This window comes from Onychostruthus taczanowskii, unplaced genomic scaffold (assembly GCF_017590055.1).
Source record: "Onychostruthus taczanowskii isolate IOZ18803 unplaced genomic scaffold, ASM1759005v1 scaffold32, whole genome shotgun sequence".
NCBI lineage: Eukaryota > Metazoa > Chordata > Aves > Passeriformes > Passeridae > Onychostruthus > Onychostruthus taczanowskii.
In genome coordinates this window covers 3,515,941-3,541,804 of record NW_024500572.1, presented here as the reverse complement: position 1 = coordinate 3,541,804, position 25,864 = coordinate 3,515,941, and the positions used below count along the sequence as shown (strand labels likewise).

Below are 25,864 nucleotides of genomic sequence, written 5' to 3'. Positions count from 1 at the left end.
AGTGCCGTGTCCTGACTGTCCTGTGTGGTGCAGGCATTGTCCCATGGGGATAAACCAGAGGATTTTCATGTCCAAGGGAGCATTCCTGCCTTTTAGCATCCAGAATCCACTAAAACAATGTCCAGGCACCTGGAGAGAATCAAACTGAAGACTACAAGTGAGAAACAAGTTCTAAAAACAGTTTATTAAGAGCAGATTTTTTTTTTTAATATTATGGTAAAATTGCATTATTCAAGAATAAGTTACTTGTACAGTACATACAGAAACAATATATAGAAAAAAATTACTATACAAGAAGAACTTTTCTGTGCAGGTGAAAAGTAGAACTTTCAAATTAATACACTCCCAACAAAATTGTTGGCTTTAATCGTCCTGCTAAAGGCTGAGTTAGGGAATACAGAGTCACCTCCCTGCCTCTGGGATCTGCTGGGGAATGTTGGGGCTGTTTGGATCAAAGCTAAAAGTTTGGAATGCTGGATGACACCGGGGTTTGGTGGTCCAGATGAGAAATGAGAAGCTTTGGCTTCTCCCTGGATCTTTCCCTAGAAGTTTCACCCCAAAATAGCTTCAATCCAAAGGGATGGGTGAGGAATGGTGGTGTCAGTGTTCAGTACCTGCTGGGCTGGGATCTGGGAGGGAGACATCCACTAATGCTTCATGTCAGGAGCTCCTTCACAGCCTGACACCCTTGGGGACACAAAGGCCACCAAGCAGGAGTGGCTGTCAGCAAACAGCAAGAGGAAGAGGAGGGGGAGGAATTCTGGCAGGACCCAAGTTTTGGATTGTGCCCTAAAACCAAGTCCCTGCTGTCACAGAGCAAAGGCACTGCCTGGTTTTCATTTTTATTGCTAAAAACTGTCCTGAGGAGCTGGATGAAATGGGGCTCCCCTTCCCCAGCCTCTCCTGGGGGAGGCCCTTGGGCAGGACTTCCAGCCCAGCTCCAAGAGCTGCTCCTGTGGCTCCTGGCTTCCTTGGGTGGGATCCAAACTCGTGTTCCACGTGCCCATCTCCAGGGCCAAGGCACAAACTGGTGCCTACACCTCACCGAGGGCCACCTACCTTTGGCTTCCCCTCCTCCCAAAATCCCCACAAATGCCAGTAAAATCCCGCAGGGGCTGAAGAACCAAACCTGCCCAGCCCTGGGCTCTTCCCTCAAATCACAAGAATATAAAAAATCCTGCAAAATGCTTCTATTCCATAGGGTGGAATGGCTTAATGCTCTTTGCCCACTGCTATAGTGCAGAGGAGTACCTTAGGGCTGCAGTAACGTGCTGGCAGGAGCAGAGCTGTGCTCTGACCTGTGTCACCAGCCAGATGTTTTCTAGGAGAAATGGGATTTCAAACTCAGTTCCCCCTGGGAGTTTGGGAAATAGCCCAAAAATCCCCTCAGGTCCTGCTGCAGTGGATCTGAAATGAGGAACTGGTGGAGCTGGCAGGGCTGGACAGCCCTCAGCTGCCTGTGGGTGAGATTGGGGATGGAATTAGCTGTTAAATAATCAGAGGGACTCTCCCACTGGTGGGGAGAACAGTTCTCCCCCACTGGAGTTTGTTTGCATGGGGGAAGTGGCTGATAATGAACCCAACGTGTATTTTACTAATCAAGCACAGCAATTTCCATTTAAACTGCGGAGAACCCCCTTGTAATTAAACTGCAGGTTAAAAATACCACATGCACACGCATGTTTCAGTTCTGGCACTGGAACAATAAAGTCCTGGCGTGCCAAAACAACCCACCCCAGCAGCATCTGATTTATCTGGCAAGGATTTCTCTGGATTCATCTGGCAGGGGAAGTGAATAGCGCTGCCTTTTCCCAGCCCATCCTTTCTTTGCAGATGTCGGGAGATTCGGGTGATTCCACCTCGCCTTTTGGGGGAAAACCCCTTTGAAAGCAACTCCCTGGAGCCCAGTGGGACTAAAACCAGCAACCTGAGCAAGATTTAGCACATCCCTGTGTTTTCCAAGGCTTTGGGAAGCGGGCAGCAAGCGAGGAAAGGAAACAACAACTCGCGCTGTGCTGTCCCTCCTTCCCTTCCCCATCCCTATAAATGCAAGAGCACGGGGAGTTATTTATGAGCCTCGGAGGGAGCTGCCTTGCCTGGCACAAGCCAGCCCTGGGGATGTGCTCCTGCCTCTGGCTGCAGCCTTTGTGCTGCTCCAGGGAGGAGAATGGGATGCGGATACAGCTGAGGAGCCCAGCGAGGACAGGGCTGGCTTTGTTCCTCCGAGAGCCTCTCCGGGGCTGGCAGTGCTGCAGGACCAGTGCAATTTGCTCTTAATGCTCCAGTTTCAGGCACAAGTGTAGAGAAAGCAGGGGGAAAAAAAAGCCTTTGCCTGCTCTAAGTGCACAAAGCCCAGGAGAGAGCAAGAGCAAGCAATGGGGAGGCACAAAAGGAAAACCTAAATGGTTTCTCCAGTTGATGGTTCCCGTTTGTCTCAGCCTCATACTCAGATTTATAAACCCAGATTTGCTCTCATGGCTGCTTCCTGGGCTGTTTGGCCCCAGATATTTTGGCCTTGCCCAACAGCTCCTGACCCTGTCTCCTTGGAAGTTGTGCTCACCCAGAACCTGCAAAGCCTGTCCTAGAGGCTGGGTTTTTGTGGAATTCCCTAACTCAGCCCAACGAGGCTTTGTGTTTGCTGGTTTTCAAATTAATTGCTAAATGTTAATGCTCCTGAGGGCTCCCACCTGTATTGCAATTTCAAGGAAAATAGAAATAAAAAATGCTTTCTGTAAGGCAATCTCAAGGCAAGTTTTGCATCCGAAATCCCAGGGAAGGCTGTGCTGGGAAATCTGGAAGTTGAATACTGTGAACATCCCCTCCTGTGTGGCGCAACGGCTCCAGCCCTTCCTCTTTCCTAAAATAAAGGCAGCTTCTCAGAAGTGCTTCCTCTCTCACGGCTGCCCCAGGCAGGTGAAGCAGCCCAGGGGGCTCAGGAACAGCAGCAGAGTTTGGGGACAGCTGGGGGTCAGGGGATGATGAGACCCAGGGATTTGTGACCCCAAATTTGGCCCCCAGGGACCCCCATCGCCTGCAAGAGGCTGTTGTGGAGCTTAAAATGCCACCAAGCTCCTGGTGACACGGTGTTTTGGGGGCAAAAAGGCAAGCAAGAGTATGGGTCTCTTTAAGGGGAAAACTGACTTTAGATTTGTGCCTAAAATCACTGGGATAAAACGGTTCCATCACTGGGATAAAAACCCATTCACCACAGGGATAAAAAGCCTCCATCACCGGGATAGAACGCATCCATCACCAGGATACAAAGGGATAAACCCCTCCCTCACCAGCAGGAGAGGTTTGTGTCAGTCTCTGTGTTAGTTCTCAGCTGGTGCCTTGGCTAAGGATGGAGCAATTAGTGTTCAGTCTCAATCAGCCGGGAGAGCGGGATGAGGATCCCTCTGCCTGGCGCAGGGAGTGACCACGGCTGTGCTGGGTTAAAAAGGAAAAGCAGGAAAAAGCCAGTTTTTGCCTTAGCTAAAAAAAAAAAGCCCAAACCCTGCTCACCACCTTTTGTGGGAGCTCAGCTCGGTCGGGCTTTGCTGGTGGGTTCAGCAGCCAGGGTAGGAGGATGAGGCCTGGAGCAGCAACTTGGCAGTGAATTTATAATCATTCTTTCCTTGTTATCCTGGGTTTTTTTTTAACTTCCTCCAATTCCGTGGGTGTAACACAAGCCCCTGGTTCCTTGGCTGGGCTCTGTCATGTCAGGACAGGCAGGACACCGGGCCCGGCGCAGGCACGAGCGGCGTTGTGTAAACAGTAACGAGAAAGCTTCGATAAAAACAACAAAAAAAAAACAATAAGAGGCCCTTTAACAGGCCAACGAGAGGGAGCACACCCGTACAGGAGTGAAAAATTACCCCCTTCCTTGCAAAAAAATACAACAATAATCCCTAACCAGAAGGAAGAAACAGGTACATTCTTTCTCTCGATGGATCCCCCCAGAAGGTCTCCAGGATTTCTCCACCCGAAAGTGCATCCCAGTGCCGGCGCCGTGCTGGTCAGAGCGGCGTGTACTGGTTGTCGATGGCACGGACGTGGCCCCGGCCCGGTGCCTCCACCTCATAGTCCGAGTCGCGGGGCCGGGCCGCGGTGGCCGCGGTGGCCCTGGCCGGGCGCAGGCTCTGCGCCAGCTCGGCCGGCGGCGGCACCAGGTGGAAGATCTGCTCCGCTGGGGGACCCCCGGGGGGCTCGTCGGGGTTGTGAGGGCAGGAGGAGCTGGTGGGGATGAGGCCGAACTCGGGGCTCCAGCCTGGAAAGGGCAGCGGGAGGGGGACCGTGGTGCTGGAGCCGGGAGCTGAGGGCAGAGAGGGGAGATGCTGGTCAGGGGGATGCCCCTGTCACCCCTCTCTGGGGGTGCATCCCATGACCCCCCCGCAGCCGGTGGCTGGGAGCAGCTTCTCCTTTCTCAGAAGGGGAAGTTGGGAGCTTGGCAGTCACCTTTTGTGCCACTGCCCCGAGGCTTCCGCTTCCCCACTCCAGGAGCGGCCAAAGGGCCCAGCTCTGGCCAGCACCGGGGCACCCACACCCAGCCTGGGCAGCTCCATCCCTGCATCCCAGGGGAACATCCCCCTTCCCAACACCTTGTGTCCCACAGGAACATCCCCCTTCCTGCACACCTTGTGTCCCACGGGAACATAACCCCTTCCTGAGCACCTTGTATTCCACGGGAACATCTCCCTTCCTGCACACCTTGTGTCCCACGAGAACATCCCCCTTCCCTTCCTGCACACCTTATGTCCCATGGGAACACCCCCTTCCCTTCCCTTCCCTTCCCTTCCCTTCCCAGCACCTTGTGCCTGGGGCAGGACGACGACGTAGCTGGAGAGCCGCACGTCGCAGGCGGTGCCGCATTCCAGAGGGATGGGGTAGCGGTGGAAGTGCTGCAGCATCTCCACGATGGAGGAGAAGCGGAGGTGCTGGACCCGGCACTGGCCCCGCTCCGTCAGCGCCAGCCGCAGGTGCTGCGGAGAGGAGCAGGGACCTGTTACCCTCCCTCCACTCCTTCCTGGAGGACCCCGTGGGGATATTTGGGACGGGGGGACACTAATGGCTTTAGCACCAGGTGCTGCATCCCCCCCGCCTGTGGCTCCCTGGGGATTTTGCCGCCCGGGAGAAGGGTACCAGCACACTGCAAGCATCGGGGCAGAGAGCAGGAGGGCACCTCCCTGGTGAGACGGGGGCTGTCCTGCAGCAGGGGCTGTCCCTGTGAGATTCCCCTCCCCATCCCAGCCCTGTCCCGCCCGTACCTTCGCTCTGCCCTGGAAGTTGAAGGTGAGCACGTACTCGCCGCGGCGCGTCTCGCTCTGCCGCACCAGGAACACGCCGTGGCCCTCCAGCCCCCCCAGCTGCACCAGCTGAGCCGCCTTCACTCGGGAGATGGGCCCGTGGAACCAGGGGCAGGAGGAGAGGAACTGCTCCATCTTCGGCCCCGCCGCCTCCCCCGGGCCCCCTGGAGTCGCCCCTGCCAGGCACAGGGATGAGTGTCCCTGGGAAGTGACCCTGGGAAATGTCCCTGCCCATCGCCCCCGTCCCCTCCCCTCTCTGTCCCCTCCTCGTGCCGTTTGGGGAAGGCCAATCAGCCCAGCCACGGCAGGATGTGGTGACCCCCCGGTGAGGGATACTCTGTCCCCAGGGTCCCCTGGTGTCCCCAGCTCACCTTGGCTGACGGGATCGGTGCTGGTGGCGGGGCTGGCGGCTGTAGGGTCGGGGTGTCGGCACGTCAGGAGCTCAGAGTCACCTGTGTCAGACCTGCTGGGGATGGGAGAAGCCAGGCTGAGTGCTGGCAGTGGGGACACAGAGCCACTGTCCCCACCCCGGGGCTCAGGGACACCCAGCAGCGCTTACCCCCTGCGCACACACTCCCGGATCTCGGCCGTCCAGCAGCTGAGCTGCTGCTCATCCCCTGCCTCAAACAGGATGTCGGTGGCATTGGTGACCTAGGGGACATCAGAGAGGGACATGAGGTCTTCAGAGAGAGAGAGAGAGATGTGCATCCCCCACCCTGCACTCCACATCCCCCTGTGCATCCCCTCCCGGGATAGGAAGAGGAACAGAAATTTGGCACGGGAGCTTTTGGGAGCCACATGTGTCCCAGAGGGTGGGAAAGGCCTCGGGGGTGGCTGCAGACCCTTTCGGCAGGTCCTACCTTGAGGACAAAGGTGTGCAGGTTATCGGGCATCTCGAGGCGTGTGCACCTCCGCACCTCCTGCACGGCAGAGCAGGCGACGAGCAGCTTCGGCTTGGAGCCCTGTGAGGGGAAACACAGAGCCTGAGCTGAGCCCCAACTCCCCCACACCCCAAAACACTGCCCCACACCCCAAAACACCGCCCCACCCCCCAAAACACTGCCCTGCACCATACTGCTCTGCCCAGCCCAGGAGCCACCTGAGGCACAGCAAGGAAACACCCGGCTCTGCAGGGAAATACTCCTGCAGCAAGGAAATACCCTGTGTGGTGAGGAAATACCCCTTTGTGGCAAGGAAATACCCTCCACGGCACTGCCCAGTCACTGTCAGGGCACCCCAGGGGGGCTGAGTGACATCCAGACCCATCTCAGGGGTCCCAAGGACCCTGCAGTGGAGGGATGGGTGGAGGAGAGGAGGGAGAAGGGGGTTCCCAGCACGGCAGCACGTTCCAGGGATGTGGCACCGATGGGGAAATTGGGGTGCAGGCAGGGAACATGCTGCTCGTGGCTGCGAGGGTCAGTGGCCTGCCAAGAGCTCCCCAGCGGGTTTGGCACTGACACAGGCATGTGACAAAATGCTGAGCAAACACTTCCACAAAGGCTAAAATATCCCTGTGGCAGCTTTCAGTTCCTCAGGAGGCTGCAGCACGTGGCCCAGGATCCGGGGTGCCAGGGGGGAAAAAAAATCACTGAAATGGGCAAAAATTCACTAAATTGGGCAAAAAAATCACCCAATGGTGCTGAGTGATGGAGCCAAGGCTCTGTGCTCAGCCCTACAGCCAGAGCCATTCCATGCATCCTGGCAAAGCCCAGGCAGTGCCACCACGTGCCAGGCCCACTCATCCCCCCACGCCAGGCTTGCTGCACAACATTTTGGGCTGGCTGTGATTCACACAGTGGCTTCATCATCCCATGGGATGCTGGTTCCAGTGTCCCTCTTCACTCACACTGTCCCTACACAGCGACAGTGTCCCTACACCCTCGGCTGTGGCGCTTCACCCCACAACAGCAACCGCCAACCAAACTGCCCAAATTCTGCCCAGAGCTTGTGATACTCACAGCAAACCCACCGCCAGCATGTCCCCAACCACCTGTATGACACTGAGAATGTCCCCAGCGGACACTTCCTCGGTCACCCAACCACACCATCTTTAGCTGTGCTTTTTATTTTTTTTTTTTCTTTTTTTCCATCCCCCCTCCTCCCTCCCTGGCTGCCTCAGCCGAGCACTCGGTGTTCTCTGGGGCCGGAAACGCAGCGCGAGAGGGATCAGCCCTTATCAGCTCCGAGCTGCACCGAGAAGAAAGTTCTTAGAAGTCGCTCGTGTACGGCGTCATGCACAGGGCTGGTGACACCGCGGTGGCTCCGGCAGCCCCGGGCCCGCTGGTGACAGTGATTGCAGCTGTGCTGTGCTGCAATCACTGTCACCGGGCTGCCGTGAGGCGCCGCGCCGGCGCCGGGGCTTTGATCCCGAAGGAATTTGATTTTTCTGCCACCTTTGGAACGCAGCTGTGCCCTGTGCAAAGTCCTGTGTGGAGAAGGTGAAAGGATCTCTCGTCCTGGCCACTTTCCCACACGGGAGTTGTGACGTCCAGCGTGACCCTGAGCGGGTTTTATCAACACCCCAACCACAGCGCTGGGGTCGGCTTCTCCGGAAACGGGGAAATTCCAGGAAAAGGGAGTTCGGCGAAGCCCCCTGCGTCTCTCGGCGTGGAGAGCGCAGCTGGAGCGTGAAGGGAGAAGGAAATGATGCAGCACAGAGATAGGGTGCCCGAAAAACCAGGCTGGCTTCGGGGAAGTGCCTACCACAGGCACGGTGCCCCCGCTGCCGGGGCGCCGCACCTGACCGCAAGATGCCCTGCTCGATGCGGCCGGTACCGGGAAAGGGAGTTCTCAGTAACCAAAAGTGCACACTCAACACGCCAAGGGTTCACCCACGGGCTCCTTCTCGGCAAGAGGAGCCCCAGCAGCACTGCAGGGATGGGTAATGCCCGCTGCTGCCCGGCTCTGTGTGCTCAGGATGCTCAGGATGGGGTGGAATGCTGAGGATGTTACTGGCGTTGCTCTGGCTCAGCCCAAACTCCACCAGCTTCCACATGGAGATTCTCCCCACTGAATCTCCAGCAAGGATATTTGGGGTTGATGGTGTTTTTCACAGAAAAGCTCCTCCCAGCTGGCCCACCTGTGCCAGGAACACTCTCCCCAGGAAGCTGCGAGCTGCTGCCATAAGGAGCACGTCTGGATGCTCAGGGGACACTGAGGCTGCTGGCGGAGCTTTTCCCACTCAGGTGAGGAGGAAGGTGGCTCTCCAAGAACGAGAGTGGCATGATGATGACAGTGGTGGCAGTGGCTTGGTGATGATGGCAGTGATGAGGGTGGAGGCCTGGCAGTGGTGGCACAGCAGTCTTGGCAGGGTCATGGTGACAGTGGCAGTGGCATCACAATGATGACGGTGGCACAGTGATGACGGCAGTGGCGTGGTGATGATGGCATTGTCACAGTGACGATGGCAGTGGCTGGGCCATCAGGCCAAGTTCATGCAGAGCAAATCCTTCGAGAGCACCAGGAGCTGCCCCCGGCCCCTCCACGCTCCGGGGGTTTCCCCACGCCGGCTCTCGCTTCCACTCTGAGTCACCACGGGAGGTGGGGAAGTGCCTGAGCCCTTGTGCAAGGTCCCCAACGGATACGGGCGAGATTTGTCACTTCTTGTAAATCACTGTGGCCCTTACGCAAGGGACAAACCTCAGCCAAGCTGCAGTTCCAGGCCTGGCTTGGCCTGGCTGTGCTGGATGGACACAAAACCATATCCTGTGTCTGCAGCCCTGGGGGAAGCTGTGAGGTTTTCCAGGAGCATGGATACACACAGCTCCTCTCCAGGGAATGCTGGGTGAACTGGGTGTGGGAAACATCTCCTGGCACCAGGGCAGGACAGGGAGAGGCAGCGTGGCCCTGCAGGGCTGTGAGGGCTCCAAGGGTCCTGCTGGAGAGTCAAAGTGTCTGCTGGAGCAGCCATCATCCTCAGGAGTTTGCACCAAGGGTAATCCCAGCCTTCATCCTCAGGGATTTTGTGTGGCAGGAAATCCCACAGGTGGTTTCCCTTGGGAGTTTCACCATCGTTAAACCCAGCGCTCATCCTTGAGGACATTGCACCATAGATAATCCCAAAATGTGTCCTCAGGGATCTGCACCATGGCTAATCCTAGTGTTCATCCTCAAGGATCTGCACCACAACCACTCCAGTTATTCATCCTAAGGGATCTGCACCATGGCTAACCCTACATTGCACCATAGATAATCCCAAAATGTGTCCTCAGGGATCTGCACCATGGCTAATCCTAGTGTTCATCCTCAGGGTTCTGCACCATGGCTAACCCTGGTGTTCATCCTCAGGGATCTGCAGCTGACTAATCCCTCTCTCCAGCAGCTAATCCCAGTGCTCCAGAGGAGTTGACAGCACAGTTAATTCCAGTGCTCTTCCTCAGGTGTTTGTACAACTGTTCATCCCAAGAGGAGAGGTCCACACTGGACAGCCCCTGCCAATGCTGGTTTTGGGGACAGGGACTGGAATCCCACTGCTGCAGGGACCCCTAGCTCAGCTCAGCTCCCCCTGACCCCGGGATGACACATTCCCAAAACATTCCTGCCTCTCTGCAGGCGCAGACCACTCAACTGGAGACCTCCTGGCAGCAGCAAGCACCATCCTGGGCTCCATTCTGGCTTTGGGGAACTGGAGCCTGGAGGTTCCCCGACTCTCAAAGAGGAACACAGGAGGTGATTCCCGCTGCTGTGCCAGCCCAACATCCCCCACACCTCCCAAAAAAACCCTCTCTGCCCACGGCAAAGCCCCGCCAGCATCCTCCACCCGGCACACAAAGGCGTCTCCAGGACACCCTGTCTCCGAGCATCCCGCGGGCCGTGGCGGGGGACGGAGCTGTCCCCGAGGGGAGCGTGCCCAGCGGTGACAAGAGGCACCGTTGTGCCGGCCTGAAGCGCTGCCTCGGGGGCCACAAAGGTCCCTCTGTTCCCGTCGGGGGCGGCTGCGAGCGCCGGCGAACGGCCACGGGAGAAAACACAGCCCCGACCCCGGAGCGCCCTGAGCCCCGATTTCCTTCCGAATTAATCCGGGGTGCTGCAAAAGAGCACCCCAAGAGCCGCGGGGTGGGATTTGGGGGGTCCAGGAACCGCCAGCCGTGCCTGGAGCTGGTGGTTTCTCTGTTCTTTGATCATCCTCCCTGCTCTGAATGAGCCAACATTCCCAAACTCCCCAAACCTCTGCAAAACCCCAAAAACCTTGCAACGACCCCCAAAACCCTGCAAACACCCAAAACCCCACAAAGCCCCCCAAAATCCCACAAAGCCCCCCAAAACCGGCCACCCCAGCAGCTCACAGCAGGGCTGAGGGTAATGGGGGCTGTAAACATGATCTGTAAACAGTCAGCTTTCAGCAGACCCTTGATTTTTTTTTTTTTTTAATTTATTTTATGCCAGATTCGGTTCCAGCGTGGGCTGCTTTAATAATTTCCTGGAATAAATAACGAGCATGGAAAGTAAACAAGGTGTCTGCGTGCAAGTGGGAGCTGCTGCAGCCAGGACTGAGTCACCCCAAACCCCAGCCCCACAGGAATGAGGGGGTCCAGCACAGACTCTGCAGGCTCCCCATAGTCCCTGGGGTGTCCTGGGGTTTTTCCCAAGGTTTTGCATCACCCAGGATGATGGAAAAGGTTCAAAAGACCACGTGGGAGCATTCAATCCCACTGGATGGGTAATTTCATTCCTGCCCCTTGCCCGGAGCTGGAGGAAGCGAGTTTGCCCAAAATGCTAATTTTTAACACAATCCCAGAATGACATTGAACATCACAGAGCCCATCACAGACACCGGAGTTGGGACCTGCCTGGTGGGAAGGAGCAGGGTCCACCCCAGCTGAGCCCCCACCAGGGCTGGGATGAATCCTTGAATCCTTCCAGACCCCGCGCTGCCTGCGCAGGCTCTCATAAATATTTACCTTTGAAAGAAGCAGCTCTCAGCCTTGAAACAACCACATCCTGGGCCGTGAAAAGAGAGAGAGAGAGAAAAAAAAAAAAAAAGAAGAAGAAGAAAAAGGGGGAAAAAAGAGAGACAACCACCCAAAAAACCCCACTAGGCATTTCACATCAGCTGTGGGGACCCAGCACCCACAGCTCTTCTCAAGCAATGCATTCCCTGAGTACTTTTCCAGTCCTTTTCCCTGTGGTTTGCCCAATATCTCCATTTTTTGCCCGCTTCTCAGCTGGCACGTGGTGCTTTCCACCCCGAGCAGCTCTGCAGCATCCCTGTGAGTGACGCTCTGATAAGCAGGGTGGGCACAGCAGTAGGAAAACATCCCCAAGAAGGGCAGATTTTAAAGGATGGGGTTAAAAGGATGGACTCCTTCAGAGCCCAAAACCCCAGAGTTCAGTGAGGCAGATATTGGGGTCCAACCTGCACCCTTCCCCTCACACCCAGGCCCTGACAAGCCCCATCCCAGCAACAGTTTCCAAAATAAGAAACTCTGCTCTTCAGCAATTAACACTGGGGCTGTGGTTACGCTGCTAAAAGTGTTTTTTCCGTGCATGACCAAGGATGGAAAAAGTTGTGGTTAATAAATGACAAATAACCTTTGTCTCCTCACCCTCCCTCCCACCCCCCCTCGATACCCAAAAACAGAGCCGGGGGGGAGGGGGAAGAGAGCAAAAGTCACCACCAAAATCTCACAAAGCCCTGAGGCCGCCCAGCCCCGGTGCCTTCGAAGAACAGAGAGAGCAGCGAGGGATGCGCCCGCCCTGCCCCGGGGAGAGGCTGCCCGAGGCTTTTGGGGCAGCTCCAGGTGCCTTCAGGGGAGGTTTTGCCTCTCCCAAGGGATTTGAAGGACACCCATACCCCTCTAGGGTCATGACAGCAGTTTTCCCAGCTCCTGGCTGTGTGGTCTTTGGGGTTGCCAGGAGAGGGATGCGATCCTTGAGGATGCTGGGAGCGGGATCACAGAACCACAGAATAACATGTGTTGGAAGGGACCTTCAAAGGCCACCCAGTCCAAGCCCTCTGCAATAAGCAGGGACACCAACCAGATCGGGATGCAGCCCCTAGAAATGCCAAAGAAGGGATGCAGTCCCTGGGAATGCCAGGAGAGGGATGCTGGGAGCAGGATGTTTGGAGAGGGATCACAGAAGAACAGAATAGTTTGGGTTGGAAAGGATCTTGAAAAGTCAACGAGTCCAACCCCCTGCAGGGAGCAGGGACATCTTCAGCTGCATCAGGACAGGATGCAGCCCATGGAGATGCCAAGAGAGGGATGAAGTCCCCGGGAATGCCAGGAGAAGGATGCCATGAATGGGATGCAGCCCACAGAGATGCCAGGAGAAGGATACCAAGAGAGGGATGAAGTCCCTGGGAATGCCAGGAAAAGGATGCCAGGAGAGGGATGTGGTCCCTTGGGGATCCAGATTGACACAAACCTGCCCTTTCCTGGAGCAGGGATGGGATGATGGGACACTTCCCTGCTTCCCATCACTGGCACAACTCTTCTCAAGGTGTTCCAGGGAGGAAAATTCCCCCTCCACCACTGCCCTTCCTTGGCTGAGTCACTCAGGCCACCTTTGAGCAGCTCCAGGAGGAGCAGGGATAGGGAATGGGGACCAAAACACTGGGATGTGCCCCATCCCATGCCTGACCAACTGCCACTCACACCCCCAAGCACCAAAAATTGGGGACAGGAACCTGCTGGCTCAGGAGGTGGCAGTTCTCAGAAACCAGATTCAGGTGAAAGGTGTAAAAAAAAGAAAAAAAAATTAAAAAAAAAGAGAAAAAAAAAAAAAAAAAGGAAGTCAAAGCAGCCTCACACTGAGCAGAGATAAAAATGCTGCTCCTCCCGTGGCTTCAGCAAAGATGTTTGAGCTGTGGCAGAGGCTCCAAGGGCTTTCTCCGGAAGGAGCCTTCCCGGCCAGTCCCGGCGTGCCATCAATTTGTGGGACACACTGGATTTCATTAAAATGCTATAAAGAAAGCAGCACAAATGCAAATCCCATTTCCCTTCCCCTTCCTGTAAAAACATCTGGTCAACAGAAACGGCTCGGGACATTTCCGCTGCGAATCGCGGCTTTCATGGAGTTTGGGATTTGGCCATATAAGAGGTATTTGGGGTTGGGGCTCAGCTGGGGAAAGGAGCAGCCCCAAATGGTTTCAAGTGGTTGAAATTTATGAAGGTGGGGAGACCTCAGAGGTACCTAGTCCTGAAGGTTGTATGGGATTAAATGGTGTGGGAGGGGAGAAAACACTTAATGCTTCCAAGGAAATCAGGGAGGACTGGTGAGCACTGCCCTCATAACAGACATCAGAGAATCCACCTGGGTGCAACTCCAGGACCATGCCCAGGTTTTCCTATGGCACATATAAATATATATTAAAAATTTAAAAATATATATATATATACACACATATATATATATTCTTTGATAGATCTATATATGCAAGCACTACAGGTATTCCCATATCCCTCTATTCCAGCTCCTCCTCCACACAGCATCATCACCTCACTCTGCCCTCCAGAATGTCCCCAGGGTGGGACTGCCCCCAATCCTGTGCCCTGCAGCCAGGCAGTGACCCTCTCCCAGGAGAGATCCCATCATCCCCAAATCCCTCCATCATTTTTCCAGTGCTCGAGGGAGGAGGGAGCGATGCCAAAGCCAAGCCAGCTGTGGCTGTGAGCACAGCAAGGGGAGCTGCTCCCTCTCCCAAAATCCTCATCTCTACTCTGGCACACGCCTGGGGCAGGGGGTGCCCACTCCAGGCAGTGCCAGTGGTATTGCCACATTCTCCAGCACAGCTCCCTGACCCTTCACCCAGCACAGCCACCCAAGCAGTAAATGGGATCAGGGCTCTTCAAAGCCCCCACTCCCTTTGATGCCAGGGATTAAGCTCAGAGGCCTCATTGGAGCACCAGGAGAAAAAGGGGGAAAATGAAATAAAAGCTGCCAAAAGCAGCAGGACCCCGCTCCTTTCTCCACACACCTGCCTTTTCCAAGGTCACTCCAAGGGGAGGGATATTTGGGGGCTTGGCTTGATGCTGTAAAGCCCTGAGGCTGAGATGAAATTTCAATTGCATCCTATTATTTACAGGGTGGAAAGGGGGAAGAAAGAGGAAGGGGGAAGGAAGAGGAGGAAGGGGGAAGGAAGAGGAGGAAGGGGGAAGGGTGTTTCCAGGCAGACCCTGAGGGTAACCAACCTCACAATCCACAGATAGTTGGGGTTGAAAAATCCCAAGAACTGATTTTACGGTTACTTATTTAAAACCATCAATTTTCTATGGTGATCAACAGCATCCTCAAATCAGGAGCAGACCCATGAGATGGGGAAAAGGCGGTGGCAAAGCCCTGGGAGCATCCTGGGGCTGGAGGATGGAAAGGAGGAGGCTCCTCACAGCCATTCCCAGGGGGTTGTTGAGTGTTATTTAGTTATTTTAAAGGAAAATAACCCCCCAACAAACTGCTCTGTTCTCACTGCTCCGTGGTTTGCCCCGTGCTGGGTTTGGGCAGTGGGAGCCACCAGCACCGTGGGGGATTTTCCACCACCCCCGGAATTCAACCGCAGTTACTGGGAAAGGGTCAGGATTGATTGTGCTGTAAAGGAGACAGGAGCTGGCCTTGGCCCAGGGAATTGGAAAGGAAGGAGCCGCCCTGAGAATATTTGCACAGGAAGCAATTTAATCCAGAGACTTGCAAAATCCAGCAAGGAACATCCCCCACTTCCGCAGGCCTGGCTGAGAAAACCCCTGCTCGGGGCTCTGGGGTCTCCAGCCTCGTGGGGATGTGGGGCACCAGGAAATCTCCATCCCATGGAGACTGCAAGGAATAATGCTCAGAGAAGTGGGGGAACTTGGTCAGTGTCTTGTTTAAAGTGTCTCCCACCCCTGGGTCAAAGCTGGGCAGGGAATGTGGGGAGAGGAAGAATGGGCTGGGCTTGCTTCCCAAGCGGGAGGGAAACAAAGAAAGAAAAAGGGATAAAAGAAAAAAAAGGGGGGAATAGGGAGAAAAAGATGGGGGTAGTAAAAAAAAAAAAAAGGGGGGATTGAAAAAAGAAAAGGGGAAGTGAAAAAAGAAAAGGAGGAAGAAAAAAAAGGGGGAAGAAAAAAGAAAAAGGGATTTAAAAAAAGAATAAGAGATTAAAAAAAAGAAAAAGGGGGGAAAAGGGAGAAAAGGGGTGAGGGAAGGAAAAAAGGCAGTGTTATCCAGCTGCTGGAGCACCCTCCAAGTGCCCCAGAGTGCCTCTGACCTCTCTGTGCCCCAGGATGGGGACACACACTCCCACGGGGACAAACAACTGCAACCCTTGACATGACGGAGCAAAACCAGCTTTTACTTTCAGATGTTACAATTTTGATGTTGTTTCTTTTTTCAAATATTTAATATTGGAGTCGTTTGACGGAAATAGCAGGAATTCAGCCAGCTGCTCCCTGACCCTGCTGCCCTGAAGGCAGGGACAAGGCTCCAGCTCTACCGGAGGTTTCCTCCTTCCAAAGCACAAGTTTGTCATCAAAGTTAAACGAGAACAAAAAAGAAAAAAGAAAAGAAAAAAAAAAGAAAAGAAAAAAAAAAGAAAATTCATCCCATCACGCCTGTGCAAGTCCTGCCATGTGGAGGAACTGTCTTTTTACAGATTGAACACCCCAATTCCCCCCACATCACTCCCCACTCCCTCACATCCTGCATCATCTCCACTCCAGCCACGTCCCAGCACCACGGGAGCTCCCTGCAGCAGCTGAGAGCTGAACTTGCAGTCACAAAACTCCTTACAAAAACTATAACTATGGGTCCCACTGGGAGCAGAGAAAGGCACAGAGCCTAATTCCTTTTTCCCTTTCCTCTCCCAGCTTGCCCAGGCGAGCAGATGCTCAGGCTGCTAAAGCCACAGCACAGGGGACAGGGTGAATTTGGGGTTCATCAGACTGGGTTGCCCCACAGCTTGGTGGAATGAGGCTGGGATGAGTGGGATGGAGGCCATCAGCCTCTATCCTCAGCTCAGAAGGCAGGCACTGTGCTCCCAGCTGGAAAACCCAGCTCTGGAGTCCCAGCAGGCAGAAATGCAGTGACACATTGACCGACTGCAGCAACAAGCACACCTTGGTCTCAGCATCTCTCACTCCCCAGACAAGACCCACGGGGGTGGCTTTGTCTGCTTCTCAGAGGCATTAAATAACACGGCCCAGCCTCATGTGGCTGCAGCAGAGGGAGAGCAGTGGCAGAGCAAACCCATCCGGGCCCCTCGTGGTGAGAAACCCTCGTGGTGAGAAACCCTCGTGGTGAGAAACCCTCGTGGTGCTGGCTGCACCGTGGCCCTGCTCCTCCCTGTGGGATGCTCTGGCGTCTGGGCATCATCCCCAAATGAGGGACCCGCAGCATCACTGGCTGGAACAGGCAAAAGGCTGGCAGCTCCTTACCTTGGGCGGGTCGAAGAGCTCCAGCACGAATTCCTCGGCGTCGGGCGGCCCCGCTCGCCGCAGCACCAGGCGGCAGCGCTGCCAGCGCGTCCCGCTGTCCAGGGAATTCTCATCCAGCAGCCCGTACTTGAGCAGCCCCTCCTTGCGCACCTCGGGGGGCTGCTCCCGCGACAGCCCCCACGGCAGGATGCGCTTCCCCAGTCCCGGCTTGAGAGCCGCCTCCGCCGCCTCCCCATCGCCATCCCCGGGGAGCGCGTCCGAGGAGCGGCGTCGGAAGAGGCTGCGCCAGCTCCTGCGCAGCTGGCTGAGCGAGAAGGGCCTCCGCGCCGGCCCCGCCAGCTCCTCCGAGCTCCAGGACTTGCGTAGACCAGAGGGAGCAGCCTCGGGGGCTCGGACGGGCTGCTCGGGGCGGGCACCGGGCTCCGCCTCGGCTTTGTTGGCCACCGTGCCCAGGGAAGCGTCGGTGTGCCGCCGGTGCGTGTCCCGGTAATCCCGCGCCGGGCCGGCGGGCAGGATGCGGAGCTGGTTCATGGCGATGCCCTCCTTCACCTCGTGGCAGAAGTACTGCTGGAAGAGGTCGGTGAACTGCACCGAGAAGTTCTCGGCGGCCAGGAGGTCATGGTGCGGGTGCTCGGTGGCGAAGCGCAGGTAGTGCCGCGCCAGCTCCTTGGCGGTGCTGATGGCGTGCAGCTCGCAGAACTCATGCCAGCCCCGGGGATGCGCTGGCGTGCCGGCCGGCAGCGAGTGCCCATTCATTGCCGAGGCTCCAGCGAGGCGGCCGCGCTGCAAGACAGAGCACACGGGTGGTCAGGGCAGCCCCAGGGTCCCCATGTGTCCCCCACCCCGGCAACCCCTGGCTGGAGTGGCCATACCCCACTCAGAATGTGTATCCTCAAGGCCTGGGGAACGACCTGGCCCCACTGTGGTCGACCGGGTCCCACTCTAAGCTGCCTCATTCCCATGGATACGCTGGAAATAGCCAGGGGACAGCTGCTTCCCAGCGAGCAGCACGGCCCTGTGACCAACCGCGATGGCCACCAGCAGCGGCCACGCTGGACCCCGAGCCTGCAGCCCCGCCGCAGCTCCTTTACACGCCCGTCCCCACCTGGCTGGGCCGTGCCTCAGTTTCCCCACCTGCGCGGTGGGGAGCGGGCAGGTCGCGGCGCGGGGCGTCTGCGCGGCTTCCTGCCAGCACAGCTGCCTGCAGCTGCCCGCCGCCCGCGGGGACGCCTGGCCCGGCCACATCCGCTCGGCTCCTGCCAAGGCTCCGCAGCGCCGATGGGTTTCCCTCCAGGGACCGATTTCAACGGAGTTGATAAAACTGGAACGGGGGCGGGAGGGGAGGAAGCAACATGAAAAGCTGCAGAAATCCAGGGATGGAGCTGCCTCGCTGCCAGATCCTCCCGGCCCCAGCGGCCTGAGAAGAGGCCGGGACTGCCCGGGGTGAGCGCGGGTTCCCCAGGGGATGCTCTACCGAGGAGCTGCCGAGCTCTGGCAAACCACACCGTATCTGTGCCCCCGGCAGATTTCACTGCGAGGCCAATCTGGCAGCACCGTGGCTGGCGTGCAGCCGGCCCGGCGTGCCCGGCTGAGCCGGCAGTGGTGCTCCCCAGGGCCGGCCCCGCTGCTCACCAGCGAACCTCGTGCTCGCCCGGGGCACTTATCGGGGCCGTGCACTCCGCTCAGGAAGGAAACATCGGCCAACCCACCCGGATCCTGCCGCGCCGGCACAGGCGCTGCCGCCTCCCCAAAACTCCAGCAGCAGCACCCCGGCTGCTGGGAAGGGAGGAAAAGCGGATTGCGTTTGTCAGGGGGAGGAAAAATACAAAAAAAAAAAAAAAAAAAAGACGAAACAAAAACCCTGAGGGGCCAGGAGGAAGCGAGAGGGCGATGAGGAACGTGCGGGCACAGGGGATCGTGTTTGCAACCGGGGCGGCGATAACGCCGGGAAGCGGGGCTCTATCTCTGCCCACCCGCTGCCCTGCCGAGCACGTCCCGCGAAGGTTGCAGGCGAGGGGAGATGTTATCTGCCCCCCGCCAGCCTCGCCTTCTCAGAAGAGCCACCCAAAGCTCGGGGCCGTCCGGCGCCCCGGCAGTGCGGGGCATGCGCCCGCCGCAGCCCGGCCGAATCCCCCAGCTGGGCCCCGTCTATCAGCGCCGCCAGCCTGCCCGTGACTCAGCATCCTCCGCAGCGCTCCCGCTTCCTCCCGGCACCCGGGAATCGCCGCCGCACCACCCACGCCGCCGGCACGCTCGGAGGGATGCTCCCGCAAAACGCGGAGGGAAGCGAGGCGCTCGTGCGGACGGCTCCTCAGGCAGGTGCGAGATTCCCAGGGTAGGGAATTCACCTTCCAAGATTTCAGGCTCGCTTCGTACCAGCTTCGGGAGAGGTTTGTGGCGCGGGAAAAGCCGGGCTTCGTCTGTGCCACGCGGTGGGAAGCAGCCGAAGGCCGTCTCCAGTAGCAACGTGCTTTTCCAACCCGACGATGGGAAATACTCCCCAGCGCTTCCTCCTCCCAGCACTGGCACGATGCCGACCTCACTGCTTCTGCCTGGCACACTTCCCACATGGAAAGAGCTATCCCGGGTGAATCCATGCTGGAGTTACCACAGCAGCCTCCTGCTCCTCTACTCAGCCCCAGGTTTCAGTGGCAACATCCACAGGGATGCGAGTTCCTGCTGCTGGGTGACCTTCCCCCTGCTCCAGCCTGCTGTGTTCCACGCAGCTGGAATCCAGCAGCCAGTGGCTTTAAGGCAGAATTGACATTTTATTCCTCATATGTTCCCGTGAGGAGATCCTGGCCATCCTGCAGGTCAGATGAAGGACTTCTGATGGCTTTAATTTGCTCTGAGTGGAGAATCCAGCCCATCCTTGGACACATCATGGACTAGTTGAGACTGGGGGGCTTCCATCCCTGCCGGCTGCTGGAAGAGCTGTACGTCACCAAGCCTGCCCCACCTCAGGGGTGTTTGTGGGTGCTGAGGTTGTTTTGGGGTGCTGAGGTTGTTTTGGGGTGCTGGGCCAGGAACTCGAGGAAGAGCAGGACGGGACGGACCGGGCGCGGTGGCTTTGATGACGGTGCGGGCTGGGACAGCGAGCTGGGGCTTGTGCAGGATCCAGCCCTGCAGCCCAGCCACCCCCAGGAGCTTCCCTTAAACTCTTGCCCAACCTGAGCGCTGCTGCGGCAGCAGTGCCAGCACCGACCGGGACGGGAATCCGCGCCTGGATCCAGCAATGGGTTATTTGTCCCAGTAAATGCATTTGTTGTTTAATTGCAGCCAGAGGAGCTGGCAGCACCAAGCAGTGCCAGGGCAGTGCTGGGAGCCAGCGCCCAATCCTGCCACCCGCTCCCAGGGGATGAGCATTCAGAGCCAGCTGGCCTCGCCACGGAGGAGCTGCCAGATCCAACTCGCCACCTTCCCACCTTCCAGGGGTGTGGAGGTCACCCTCCAGCACCCAGCACCACAAATCCAGCCTCGAGGGGAAGCGTGAGGGAGCAGAGCCCACGTGGCCCTGTGCCCTGTGCCCAGCCCTGCTCACACACCGTGCATGTGCAGCACCACCAACCCGAAAATGAAACCGGCCCCACTCGCTGCCAGTTCCACGGCAGGAAAATGCACGCCAGTGACGTGAATAGGAAATGTGATTGATGCGCCAGCTCTCCCAGAAATAACTGTTCCCAACTGGAGGAGAAGAGTCCGGAGGCATTTGCAGCTCCCTTTATAAGCACAGGAATATTCAAAACTCATCCCAAGGACTATTTTCAGGAGAAGCGAGGGGCTGGGAGACGCCCTGGCCGGCCCCGCAGCTCCCCACTTCCTGAGTGGCAGAAACACAAAGTTCCCACAATCCCAAGAGCGGGAACATTGTTCCTTCCCAGGATGTCCTCCATGAAAAGAGCTATTCTGAGCCGGCTGCAGCCTTTCTTGGCATGGCCCCGCAGCCGCTCCGAGGCGGCTATAAAAGGCCAGGTTACAATGAACGGCACTTTTCAATGGAACTGCATCTGGCACGGCGAGTTCGGGGGGATGCAGGTCCCTGGAGGGGGGATCAGGGGGATGTAGGTCCCTGGGGGATCCAGCCAGCCACAGGTGGGCTTGCAGGGGCTGGGTGATGCAGAGCCTCCCTGCAGGATGGGGATGGTGCAGCCCCGCTCTGCATCCCTATCCCCCAGAGACGGCGGGTGCTGGAAGAACATCTGGATGCACCCCTGGATTGATGGGGACAAGCAGGGTGCTGCAGCCGTTTGGAGGTGGGCATAGAGATGCTGCCACTCAGGAAGGCAGGAGGGGTTGGTGGGGAAAGGTCTGGTTGTAGCCTCGGGATGTGGGATACACCCACGTATTTACAGCACCACTATAAAACAGCCAAAGCCAGTGCCAGCGCAACCCACAGCAGAAACTGCCCAGCATTGTCCTCCTCTTCCCTCTGGAGCTCCCTGTGATGGTGAGGATTCTCTGGGTCTCAGAAAGGGTGATGGCACAGCACCATCACTCCCTGTGATGCTCTAGCTGTTTCCACACAAGCTGGAGAATCCCACAGGGTCTCAGGAGTTTCCCTCTCTCTTTTTTGGCTGAACCAAACCAGCAAGTTAAAAAGCAAGAAAGGAGAAGGACAGAAAGATACCCCCAATTCCACACGTGTAGGAAATCAGTTTAAAAGCCAGTGTGGGAAGGCAGATTTTACCCTCATTCTCCCCCTTTCTCACAGGACATACGCATTCCTCTCATTTCACCTCCTGACACTACACAACTTTCTATATTAAAGACCCAAACTGGCCTTAATTTACAGCTCTGTATGGACTGAGAAGCACCACAGAGCTCTGGGGATGTGGGTGATGTTACAGCACTTCAAATCCGAGGAAAGTTCACCTGTTTGGCTTTCCCTGACCACTCCAACAGGACAGACAGGATTGAGACAACCCAAACCCATCTCAGGTCAAATCCAAGCTCCACGCTGGCTCGCCCCACAGCACCTCACCAGCACAAACAGCTGTGGCCAGCCCAGCTCCCCAAAAACCCTGAGCCTGCCCCCACACCGTGGCGTCTGGCACCTTGCAGCCTGGTTTGCACCATCACACTCTCCTACACCCACTGCCTGCGGGGAAAAGCCCGGCAGTGGGGTGGCCTCTTTCGACAGGGCTTGTTTTGTTGCATGAAATGAATCGCTGCGGTGTAGGCGTGGGAGAAACGGGGTGCGGGGAGCGCTCCCGGGGGAGCGGCTGCCCGGGGGTCCCTGGGGACAGCAGGCAGCAGCTGAGCTCCCAGCCAGCCTGGCTCGCCGCAGCAGCCCCCCAGGGATTGCTGGATTTGGCCCTTTCTCCTTGCCGAGCTGCGGCAGCACCACAAACCCCACCAGCGACGAGCGCTTGCACTTTCACTTTGTGTCACCCACTGGGATTTGTCACGACACCTTCACGGTGCCCATCAGTGCCATGGGTGTGTGGGTGGGGAGGATTTGCTCTGGCAGTGGATGGAAGATCCCTCAAAAGCCACTGGCACTTGCACCCCAACCTCACCAACACAGCACAGGGTGCTGGCAGACGTGCAGCCCTGTGGGCTCTGGTGAAACCAAACCAGATCTTACCAGAGGCAATAAATATATAAAAGTGAGAGAAAATAGAAGCTTTGGGGAGGGGAAAATGCACAGGGACGAGTCTCTCCTGCCCCGAGAAAAAGTTAAAAAGAAATCCAAAGCATTGTTCTAGTCCCAAACAAGTCAAAGTGAAACCTGCCACTAATTCCATAGGCCTTTAAACACCAATCCTGTTTCCTGCCAGAAAATCCAAGTGCAGCGAGGACATGCAGGAGCTGGCAGTGCCACGTCCCTGCACAGGCCACCTCTTCCTCTGGCTGCAGCCCCACAGAGTCCCCAGGCCACCAGCCCACAACTCCAGCACATCTTGAATCAATTTACAACAATATCGAAATCGCAGCTCAGTAACTCATCCTGGTTTCCTTGACAGTAAATCCCAGCCCGGGCTGCAATGACCGTGTCACTGCCATGAGCCAGCAGGTCCAGGCTCTCCGTGGGTGACCCTGATGGGGTTTGGCACAGGCAGGACTGGGCACACTGGCAGGGCATGGGAAGGCTGCGGGGATGCTGACCGCTGGTGCATCGGCCTCGTGCTCCGAGCCCCTGCCAAGCCACGGGGCCAACAAAGTCTGCAGGGAGCAGAGAGTCAGAGGAGCTGCTTGGCAGGCTCCAGGTGGCAGCTCTGCTTGGCACTCACAGCGGGCACGGGGGCAGAGGTAAGGCATGGCCCCCTCGGGCAGCACAGGGCCCCAAGGCATGGGGCAGGTGGGCATCACCCCACCGGTCCTGCACCCTCCCAGAGGGGTCACCCCCAAGGCAGGGGCTGCAGGGGTCCGGGGGGAGGCAGAGGAGAGGAGCAAGGCTGGCTCCCTACATGCTGCTCCCCCGGCTCTGGGATCTCCAAAATACGGATGCTGGGAAATGGGGGAAGTCAAGGGATCCCAAAGGAAGGGGTGTTCTGGGGTCCCGCGCTGCTAGAAGGACAGGGGTGCCCAGGATGGGGGCACCCACAGAGGAACAGAGCCCTGGAACAGGGAGTGTCCATGAGGAAAACGGGACCACGGGCAAGCAGTCCCTGGAAAGAGGCAGCCCGAGGAAAGGACAGGGACAAGGCTGTGCCGCACAGAAGTGGTCTGAGGGGGACGGGGCTGCTGTCCGAAGGCTGGCAGAGGAAGGGGCTCACTACTCCGGAACGGGAGCACCGGAGTTCCCCGGGTGAGAGAATCCAGCCCGGGTCTCCCGGAGCAGCTCCGGGGGCTGCACAGGAGGAGCGGCCGCCTCGCTGCTTCCTCCCGCCGCTACTTTCGCTTTGCAGCGGCCGCTTCCCGGGGCCGCCCGTCCCGTCCCGGTCCAGCCCAGCCCAGCCCGTCCCGGCACCGCCGCGCGGTCGCGGTTACCTGCAGGAGAAGGCGTCCGGCTGCCGCTCGCCCATGATGGAGCGGCGGAACGCCCGGGACGGGGCGGGCGGGACGGGGCGCACGGCTCAGCACAGCACGGCACGGCACGGCACGGCACGGCTCGGCTCGGCTCGGCACGGCTCGGCTCAGGCAGGAAACCGGGGCAGGCGGCTCCGCATTTCCGCCGGGCGGAGGCGCGGGGCGCGGACCCCGGCCCCGGACGGGTTATGTAAAGCGGAGCGGCGCGGCCGGGGGCGGAGGCTACGCGGGGGCGGAGCGGAGAGGCCGCCCCGTCCGTCCGTCCGTCCGTCCGCCCGCCTGACTGTCCCTAGGTGTGTGTCTGTCTGTCCGTCCGTCCGTCAGTCCGTTCGTGCCCCGCCGGCGGCTCCGCGGGTGCGCCCGGCTCCGCGCAGTTCCGCGCCGCCCCTCCCCGCTTCTGCCTTTATCTTATCGCATCCGCGCCCGCGGAGCCAGCTGCACAAACAGCCCGGCCGCGCTCCCGGGGTGGATTTATTTTTAATTTTGACACATATGTATTTTTGTGACTTTTGGAATGTTTTCTCCGTGGATTTGGGGGTGTCCGCCACAGCCCCCCGGGAGTCGGGAGGGAGCCCGAGCGTGGGGCTCTTGGAGGCTTGGAAAGAAAATGCCCCCTTTTCTGTTCCTGCTCGGCAACGTCTTCCCCCAGCTCCGTGGGCTGGGACCCAAGGGACCTGTGCGGTGGCAGCAGTGGGCCAGATGCCATCTCAAACCCTGTTTCTCATAATTTTCCAAATTATCTTGTGGCAAAAGGCAGCGCAGGCTGCTGCCCACGTCCAGCCAGAGCGGATCAGGATACAGGGCCCAGAGTTGTCCCACACCGTGGGCGAGGGCTTCAGCCGTGACAGAGCGGTCACAGTGTCCCTGGATCCCGAGCAGGATGGGGGACTGCAGTGGGTGGACACGGGTCAGGCTCAGCCATCCTGGTGCCACCTCGTCCCAAGGGAGCAGGGGCCCCACAGCAAAGCCACAGCCACCCACTCTGCCATGGGAAATGGAGCAAAAATAAACTCCCACTACACCTTTTTCCAGTAAAGGGCAGGACTGTGGTCTGTAGTGTCACATCTGGCCCATTGACATCCCCCACTCGTGTTACTGGTTGTGCAAAGAGCTCCTACAAAGCCATGTCTGGAATGGCAGCAGTGACAGGGACAGAGGAACAGAGCCCCACGCAGAGGCCACTCACACTGGGCAGGCAAAAGTCACAGCAGAGCAGCTGTGGTGCTGCCCAGGGTCTGGTGCCCACCCAGCATGCCAAGCCAAGGAAGCCCAGGGATGTGGCAGCCGGGATTTCACACACTCCACACAATGGATTTGTGGGTGTTGGGAAGGTGGAAGCTGCAGGAATTTGCCCTTGGAGAGTGGGCTAGGGACACACTGAGCCATTTGTGAACACCTGTGTGTCACCCCCCGTGGGGTCCGTCCTCAGTGGTGCTTTAAACACACCTCAGTTGTTCACCCCATCCATTCCCAATCCACCCTCCAGGGAAGAAACGAAAGAAACACAAACTCCCTGCTGGAGCTGCGCCACCCCTGGACCACAGCCGGTTTGGACACAGCTCTGCTGCCCTTCTGCAGCCTCAGCAACCCCCCCGGATCAGATCTGAGCCATAACCCCGCAGCCCCTCGGGCATTGCCAGGGATCCAGGTGACTCCGCATCCAATCATCCCTTCCCAAACCCCACAAGGAAGTGGCTGGGAGCAGCTGACATGATAAAATCTTACCTTGAAATCTGCTTTTTAATTCCTCCTGCCGTTGCTTTATGCATAATTGCACCTTCTGGCTCTTTTCCCGAGGACGGAGGAGCGGCCGGCGGATCCGGGTGCCTGCCCCCCTTCCCGCGGGCGGCTGTCCCAGCTCCCAGCGATCGCACTTTTCTTTATCAGCTTCATCTATGTCAGAAGCGCCCTCTCAGCGTCCTCAGCCCCAATGGCCTGAGATTTCTCTTTTGTTTTGCTTCCTGTATGGATTTTCTCAGTCCCCAACTGCTAATTCACTACCCCCGACTTCTGCTTTTTTTTTTTTTTTTTTCGCCTTTTGTTTTTTTTTTTTTTTTTTTGTTTTTTTTTTGTTTTTTTTTTTTTGTTTGTGCATGTGGAGCTGCGCAGATGCTCTTACACACACACACTCTCACTCAGGCGCTGCTGCTTCCCTTCCGCTCTACGCTGCCCTCAGCTTTTAACCATTGCTGCCTTCTTCTGCTGTGTAAAAAACCCTTTACCGGCTTCCAGCCGTCCTTCCCACTTCCCTCTTTAATTGCT

The 25,864-nt window shown here is 57.5% G+C and overlaps 2 protein-coding genes across 9 annotated transcripts; one reads left to right on the top strand and one right to left on the bottom strand.

The window, feature by feature from the left end:
- Positions 1-158: 158 nt before the first annotated feature.
- SH2B3 (SH2B adaptor protein 3) lies at positions 159-25,598 on the bottom strand. 8 transcript variants are annotated; one of them, XM_041410475.1, is made up of 10 exons: positions 25,328-25,598; positions 23,564-24,490; positions 18,979-19,555; positions 16,631-17,413; positions 6,146-6,247; positions 5,845-5,936; positions 5,657-5,772; positions 5,247-5,461; positions 4,790-4,961; positions 159-4,294 (listed from the first exon to the last, which is right to left on the bottom strand). In XM_041410475.1, exons 3-10 carry the CDS (start codon positions 19,225-19,227, stop codon positions 3,999-4,001), a joined length of 2,025 nt encoding a protein of 674 aa, XP_041266409.1. In that variant the 5' UTR covers positions 19,228-19,555; positions 23,564-24,490; positions 25,328-25,598; the 3' UTR covers positions 159-3,998. The 8 variants fall into 8 exon arrangements, with proteins under 8 accessions (XP_041266409.1, XP_041266410.1, XP_041266411.1 ...); XM_041410476.1 differs by having other exon boundaries at positions 18,979-19,552; XM_041410477.1 differs by having other exon boundaries at positions 5,657-5,751; positions 25,328-25,597.
- Positions 7,338-11,148, top strand: LOC121339027. The gene is made up of 2 exons (XM_041410483.1): positions 7,338-8,470; positions 9,837-11,148. Exons 1-2 carry the CDS (start codon positions 8,222-8,224, stop codon positions 10,425-10,427), a joined length of 840 nt encoding a protein of 279 aa, XP_041266417.1. The 5' UTR covers positions 7,338-8,221; the 3' UTR covers positions 10,428-11,148.
- Positions 25,599-25,864: the final 266 nt, after the last annotated feature.

Coding starts and splice junctions, on each gene's coding strand:
- LOC121339027 (XM_041410483.1), top strand. CDS start 8,222: ATGCTGAGGATGTTACTGGCGTTGCTCTGGCTCAGCCCAAACTCCACC. Junction 8,471..9,836: donor GCGGAGCTTTTCCCACTCAG/GTGAGGAGGAAG, acceptor GCCTCTCTGCAG/GCGCAGACCACTCAACTGGA.
- SH2B3 (XM_041410475.1), bottom strand. CDS start 19,227: ATGGATTCACCCGGGATAGCTCTTTCCATGTGGGAAGTGTGCCAGGCA. Junction 17,414..18,978: donor CGAGCCTGAAATCTTGGAAG/GTGAATTCCCTA, acceptor TCTGTCTTGCAG/CGCGGCCGCCTCGCTGGAGC. Junction 6,248..16,630: donor AGCTCTTCGACCCGCCCAAG/GTAAGGAGCTGC, acceptor TTCCCCTCACAG/GGCTCCAAGCCGAAGCTGCT.